At 46.1% G+C, this 7,275-nt stretch overlaps 1 protein-coding gene across 1 annotated transcript in view; it reads right to left on the reverse strand.

The window, feature by feature from the left end:
• COA8 (cytochrome c oxidase assembly factor 8) overlaps nucleotides 1-7,275 on the reverse strand; it is a 34,830-nt gene that overhangs the window by 6,994 nt on the left and 20,561 nt on the right. Inside the window, exons 2-3 of the mRNA XM_007455594.1 lie at nucleotides 4,073-4,270; nucleotides 3,294-3,357 (exon numbers count right to left, since the gene is read on the reverse strand). Coding sequence (XP_007455656.1) covers nucleotides 3,294-3,357; nucleotides 4,073-4,270 — 262 coding nt within the window. The remainder of the gene's footprint in view (nucleotides 1-3,293; nucleotides 3,358-4,072; nucleotides 4,271-7,275) is intronic.

The following is a 7,275-nucleotide window of genomic DNA, read 5'->3' on the forward strand; positions in this document are numbered from 1 at the left end:
TTCCCCTCCCCCCGGCTTCTTTCTCCCCCGCGGTCGACACCCTGGGAGTGCAGAGTGCGTTCACCGAGCTGCTTGTCTGCTGGTCATGCTCCCGGCCCACGCAAGGAGGTCTGCTCCACAAGGGCGAGGCCGTGGCTCTGTCTCGTCCCCAGCTGGTCCCCAGGACTAGCCTGGGATGTGGCAGGTGTTCAATAAATACCTGGAATCAATCAAGGGGTGGATGCCGATCGGGGAAAGAGAGGGACAACCAGCTGCCTGCGGCGGGGAGGGAAGCCGAAGCCTCCCAGGGAAGGTGACAGCCAGCTAGGATTCCACAGGGCGGAGAAGGGGAGCGGCGTGGGCAGAGCAAATGTCGGGTGTGGAGAGGCAGAGGCACGGCTGAACGGAGTGAGGGAGGAGAGGGGCAGGCGGGGCTGCAGCGCGACGAGGGCGCCACAAACGGAGCTCTTGCTTCAGGGAGCGGGGCCAGCATGCTGGCCCCAGAGCACGGCGTCTCCTAAGCTGCAAGCAGCTTCCGCCGGTCCTCCAGGGCGAGGCGTGTGTGCACCCTCCAGCTGGCCTCCTCTGCCTCTCACACTGACGAGAGGAGCTGAGCAGGTGGGGCGTGCCCTCCTGGCCCCACAGGCAGCGGTTCCACGGGCTGGGCTTCCGTCCCTCGCCGGCCCTGTGGCCGGACTGTGGCTTCTCCAGGCTCCAGGACGCGGATCACAACAGCACACCTCGTAAGGCTGCTCTGAGACAAACCGAGTTGCAGTCAGGGCGGCAGGTGGGACGGGCCTGGCACAGAGGGGCGCACTCATCACCGCTGCTGGCGGAACAGCAGGCGCCCCAGGGTTCTAAGGACAGGTCGGGGTGCCACCGTCAGCTACTGGTCTAGTTTGGTGTCCTGCCCAAACGTTCCCAGGTGACGCCCAGCGTAAAGCAGAAGCGCCATAAACGTCTGCTAAGTAATTCAGATCCCACAGCTGTCAGCACCGCAATGTGATACCGAACTTTAGCAATACTAAGAATGATAGGCAGAACAATCTAACTTATTACACATTTACCAAAAACCGAGGGGGTGTTTCTTAAATACCAGCTGACTTAAAGTAAATCCATCCTGATGGCACCCCACTCCAGCTGCATAAACACTTCAGCAGTAAAAGAAACTAGAGGCAAGAACCCTCCCACAGCACCGCCTGCCTTACACGAGATTTAATCTGGGGGCAGGCAGCGTTGACGTCATGGTATTCTACTTTTCGCACTTGAAATTAAGTCAATAGTGTTCCTAGACTGTTGCAGAATATTCCAGTGAACATCCAGTGCGCAGGGGCCACCACAGCCTTATCTAATCTGAAGTGACCGGATATTTGGATACTTCCTGTTGTTTGGCAATGAAGGACAATGCTGCAAGGAACACAGAGCAAAGTCTTCCCAGGTTTTCCTATAGGATGCATTCTTAGATACCCAGTGGTCATAATTTCCCCGCTTCTTGGCATATGCATACTTCATGCAACTAAATCCTTCTGGAAAAGGAGCTGGGAAAACATCTTGAGTTCAATAAGCATAAAACAAGGCCTAGGTGCTGTTTTAATACACACTGTGAAATTTAGTTTGAGGAGTTTTTTCTTGTAGTCACATTATTCATCTGCAGGTGTTTTGCTATTTCTACAAATTTGTTAAGGCTTTTCGTAAAGTCCACACGCCTCTTCATCTCTGCCACAAACGCCTCCTGCCACCTGCCGTTCACGTTTAACGTGTTTCCCGGACGTGGACCCCTTCGCCTGGCCCTCGGGTTTGCTGGGCACTGTCTATGGAGCAGCCTCACTCCTTCAACAGAACCCCGCCTGGGCAGAGCCTCAGTCTGGCTACTTCCTTGGACCTGGGAGGTATAAACTGAGAGGTGGAAAAAGCCTATTTATAGCAAGAGAAGGCTGAAGCAGTGGGCTAGAGAGGAGGTGAAATAAGAGGAGGGAGGATGTCCTGGGTTTCACAGGAAATCTAAAAACCTAAGCTGAGTGGCAACTGTCAGAACTGCATTTTGGGTAGAACAGACTGGCTACACCGCAAAGAATGGATTTTAGGCATGAGTTGCTAAACTACAGCCTGTAGGCCAAATCTGGCCTACCAGCTGATTTTGTAAATACAGTTTTATTGGGACAAGTTCACACCCATTAATTTATGTATTTTCTATGGCTGCCTTCACAGAACAACAGCAGAGCTGACCAGTTGAAGGAGAGACCCATATGGCCCAGAGAGACTAAACTATTTACTATCTAGCCCTTTACAGAAAGTCTAATGACCCCTGATTTAAAGACTGTGGGCCAGGGAACCAATTAGGAAGATACTGCAATAGGCAGAGAATTAACAAGAGCCTGAATTAAAGCCATGTTTAAAGGACAGGGAGTAGGGACTGCCCTGGTGGCGCAGTGGTTAAGAATCTGCCTGCCAATGCAGAGAACACGGGTTCAAGCCCTGGGCCAGGAAGATCCCACATGCCACCGAGCAACTAAGCCCGTGCGCCACAACTACTGAGCCTGCGTTCTAAATCCCGCAAGCCACAACTAGAGGAAGCCTGTGCACAGCAACAAAGACCCAACGCAGCCAAAAATAAATTTATTAAAAAAAAAAAAAAGACAGGGAGTAGCAAAGGTGCTGAGAAACACCTAAGAGGTAAATCTGGTGGAGAGATGAAGGATGAAGGGGTGGGGAGGGGCTTCCAGGATGACTGCAGTTTCCGGCTCATGGCCAGTGGGACCATGAACTGCCATCAGGAAGCAGGGAAGAGAAGCCAGGGCAGAAGAGACAGAGACTGCTGAAGCCATGGGACCTCGGATATAAGTCCAAAGGTCAGAAAGAGGTCATCGATCAGAATGACCCAAAATGACGAGAGGGCTGACCTCACCCAAAGACAGGAGAGGGAGCGGGAGGAGGACAGACGTGCATCCCACCGAGGACACGGCCTCAGAGCGCCTGCCCCTGGAGCCACGTCCCACCGAGGACACGGCCTCACAGCGCCTGCCCCTGGAGCCACGTCCCACCGAGGACGCGGCCTCACAGCGCCTGCCCCTGGAGCCATGGCCTGCCCCCTGAGCTTCTCTACTTCATTCAACATCCTTTCTTTTTCGTTTCTTTTTGTTGGGCTGTGCCGAGAGGCACATGGGATCTAGTTCCCTGACCAGGGGTGGAACCTGCGCCCCATGCAGTGGGAGTGTGGGTCTTAACCACTGGACAGCCAGGGAGGTCCTAATACTCTTTCTTCACATATAGTTACTCAAACAAAACCAGTGTTGGCAGAAAAAGAACTCACTCACCTGATTCAGCTCTCAGTTCCAGGCCTTTGGCTTTTAGTCTTGAGTCAATAAATTTTTCTTTTTCCTAAAAGAAGACAGCTATCAGAATTCCCTTTCTTCATTTTTCCATTTTTCCTTGGCTAGGACACAGCTCTCAGTGTTCTGGAGAAGTCTGGATGTGGATTTCCTGAAAAGTGGCCCATCTCAAAGCCTGTTTTAAACCATCTGAACTTAGTTAAAAGTTTCATGCTTGAAATAGGATTTGAAAATGAGATGTTTAATAACCTTTGGGAGGCACTGTTTGTTTATAAATCCACAGAATAAGATAAATGCAACTCCATTTGACTTAACCTGCCCAAATGGATAAACATGTATCGCCTAAGTCTTTCTTCTGGATTAGAATATTTATACTCCTTTCTCGTAGCTTACTGAAGAGTATGCTATTAAGAATCCTGAATTCTCAGGAAGAATGACAACACATCCCAGACACCCATAATTTCATAAACACACACACACAAGCATATATACATGTGGAACCTGCAGTTCTGGTTCTGGCTCTGCTACTCCCTTTACTTCCTTGAACGTCTCAAGATCTGTGATTCTGTGAATGATCAATATTTCTTCTTTACAGTTACATACTGATTTTAAAATTCTATACATATATACACACATACATATGTATGGCAGGGAGGCAATGAGATGCTGCCAAATAACTGAAAGGCAAAGCAGATGCTAAAGATTTAGCACCCCCAGGTGGCCAACTGTATTATTTCTCATTCTGACCCGAAACCTAAACTTACCTTAAGAAAAGTCAAATTCTGGTTAGCCCAGAACTGTTGGTTCCATTCTTGTGTTTCCTGTCTTAATTCTCTTAACTTTTGTTCCAATGGTGATTCATTTTCAGGGATGTAGAAGTGAACAGGTCGAAGGTTTGAATATTTATCTGGCGGTCCTATCCAATCATGGCAAGATTTTCTTGGAGGGCAGAATCTTGAGACCTTTAACAGAACGCATGGCGTTACTATACAACTAACTTAACAAATCTCTAGTATTATAAAATGAACTGTCCAGATTTATTAATGACCCTTGTCAGCTTCCTCTTTTTGAGACTACGTGCCAGGGAATATCCAAATTAAAAGAACTATAATAAATAGCATTCACATTAATACTACACCAAACATGTTCAACAATGGTGCTGGAATAATTCAACATCCTAAGGCGAAAAAAGAATGTCAACCTGTGCTTTGTATCATATACAAAACTTAACGCAAAATGGATCAAAGATGTAAAATGTAAAATCTAAAACTATAAAACTTCTAAAACACAGTAAAAATTCTACAAGCTTGGATTAGGCAAAGATTTCTTACATACAACACCAAAAGCACAATCCACAAAATAAGAAATAAATGAACTGGACTACGCCAAAGTTAAAATCTTCTGTTCTCCTAAAGACACTATTAAGAAAATGAAAAGACAAGCCACAGACTGGGAGAAAATACATGCAAATCTGTAAAAGGACTTGTTTCTAGAATATATACAGACTTTTGAAAACTCCATAATAAGAAAACACACAACCCAATATAAAAATGGGCAAAATATTTAAATAAAAGTTTCCGAAGAAGATATATAGATGACAAATAAAAGCACATAAAAAATGCTCAACATTGGGCTTCCCTAGTGGCACAGTGGTTGGGGGTCCGTCTGTCGATGCAGGGGACACAGGTTCATGTCCCGGTCCAGGAAGATCCCACATGCCACGGAGCGGCTGGGCCCGTGAGCCATGGCCGCTGAGCCTGCGCGTCCGGAGCCTGTGCTCCGCAACGGGAGAGGTCACAACAGTGAGAGGCCCGCGTGCCACAAAAAAAAAAATAAGCTCAACATCATTAGTCATTAGAGAAATGCAAATCAAAACCACAATGAGATATCACTACACACCTATTAATATGGCTAAAAAAAAAATCTGCCAAAACAAGTGCTGTCAAGGACATGAAACAATCAAGTTCTTAAATATTGCTCATGGCAATGCAAAATGATACAACCACTTGGGAAAAAAGTCAGCAGTCCATTATAAAATTAAACACACACCTAACATACAACCCAGCAACCCCTTCCCAGGTTATTTATCCAAGATGCATGAGTACACATGTTCGCACAAAAACCTGGATATGACTGTTTAAAGTGGCTTTATGTATAACTGCCAAAATCTGGAATTAGCCGAAATACCCTTCCACTGATGAACAGAAAAACACAGCACGGTATATACATGTGACGGACACTACTCGACAACAGAGGAGACTACAGGTAACACAGATGAATCTCAAAGGCACTATGCTGATTGAAGAGGCCACACCAAAGAGGTTGCACACTGGATGGTTCTATTCCAAAGACATCTTGGAAAAGGCATGTGCTGGGGTAGAGGAAGGGGGTGACTACAAAGGAATTTTCTGGGGTGGTGAAAGTGATTGATATCTTGAATTGTGGCGTACATGTCTGCCAGGAGTGAATTTTACTATATGTGAACTGGACTTCAATAAACCTGATATTAAAATAAAGAGATCAGCTGAGTAATTAAAAGACTAACTATCCATTTGTCTGTTAAAAGATCAATGTAACCACAATCCATGGGGGGAAATAACATTCAGTTTGGAAATCTCTTATACCCTATTTTTAAAAAAGAAAGCTCTACCTGTAATGGAAAATGTATAACTAAATCACTTTGCTGTACAGCCGAAGGTAACACAACACTGTAAATTAACTGTCCTCCGATTTTAAAAAAGCAAAAGCTCTACTGAGCACGACTTCTACCTCCGGAACATCGGAGTGCCTCCCGCCAGTCCTCGCTCCAGAAACAACCAGAAAACTATTCAGCAGCACAGAGAGGTGAGCCACTCACAGGTGGAACATGGACAGATCTCAAAACAACATACAGAGCGAAAGAGCCAGGCACCAAAGAGGACGTTCTATGTGATTCCACTTATGTGACATTCTAGAAAAAGTAATCAGATCAGTGGTAGCCCAGAGTGAGGGGTGGAGGGGATTGGAGTGATGTTCTAGATCTTCTTGGGGTGGTGATTGCACAGATTTACACATTTGTCACAACTCATCAAACTTGAAATGGGTGCACTCATTTTACTATATATAAATTACACCTCAATAAAGTCAATTAAAAGAGTGGTAAAACTTACAAAGATAAAAAATTACTATACTGAACATAATTAACAGTTCTTTTGCATTTAGAAGGCCCTTCATTTAGGATATTTCAGTGCTTCACTATCACCATTATAAGCTGCAACTTCCAAGGAACTAAAAATAGAGATGCAGGTTTTGCAAAGTTTAAGATAAAGCAGCTCTTTTTCTATCAGTAAGCAGCTTACTTATAATTTCATTTGAAAAACGTAGCTTTAATAGCTAATAATTTCACAAATGAATGCAGATAACCAGGTGCAGCTGTGTGTTTTGCAATGGCTCACTTGGTAGGAGCACGGCGGGAGGAAAGGAGAGGCCACGCAGAGGCTCAGCCTGGTGTACAATCCTCAGCGCTCCTCTCCCTGGTGTGGGTCTGACCATCTTCTGGTCCCTGGACTCAACCCTGGACAATTAGAGTAAAGAACCAAGTGTAGACTGAGAAAGGAAACCAAGTCACTCTTCAGGAAACACAGTCAGTTAGTTTTCGCTTTGACGGCTGCCACTAAGCACCACCAACCTACACCAAGCATCCCAAGAACTTGGCATTAACTGAAGGAGACTGCTAAATGCAGCACTACCCATCTGCCCTCTCCTTGTCTTGGATGCTATGACCTTCCTAAGTCTTCTAAATTCCCAGGCAGTCTAAAAATAGGAAGAATTTAAAACATGACAAGGACAGCAGCGGGTTTGGTCGGGAAGTGGGTTACAAAGCTTGGTGTGGCCACCTAGCGAGGATAGTTCAGACCACAGAGAACACCTGAGGAGGTTATATCAGCTCTGCCATCACCGCTCAGAGTTCAGCAGGGCCAGGTATATT

Source organism: Lipotes vexillifer, unplaced genomic scaffold (assembly GCF_000442215.2).
Source record: "Lipotes vexillifer unplaced genomic scaffold, Lipotes_vexillifer_v1.1 scaffold584, whole genome shotgun sequence".
NCBI lineage: Eukaryota > Metazoa > Chordata > Mammalia > Artiodactyla > Lipotidae > Lipotes > Lipotes vexillifer.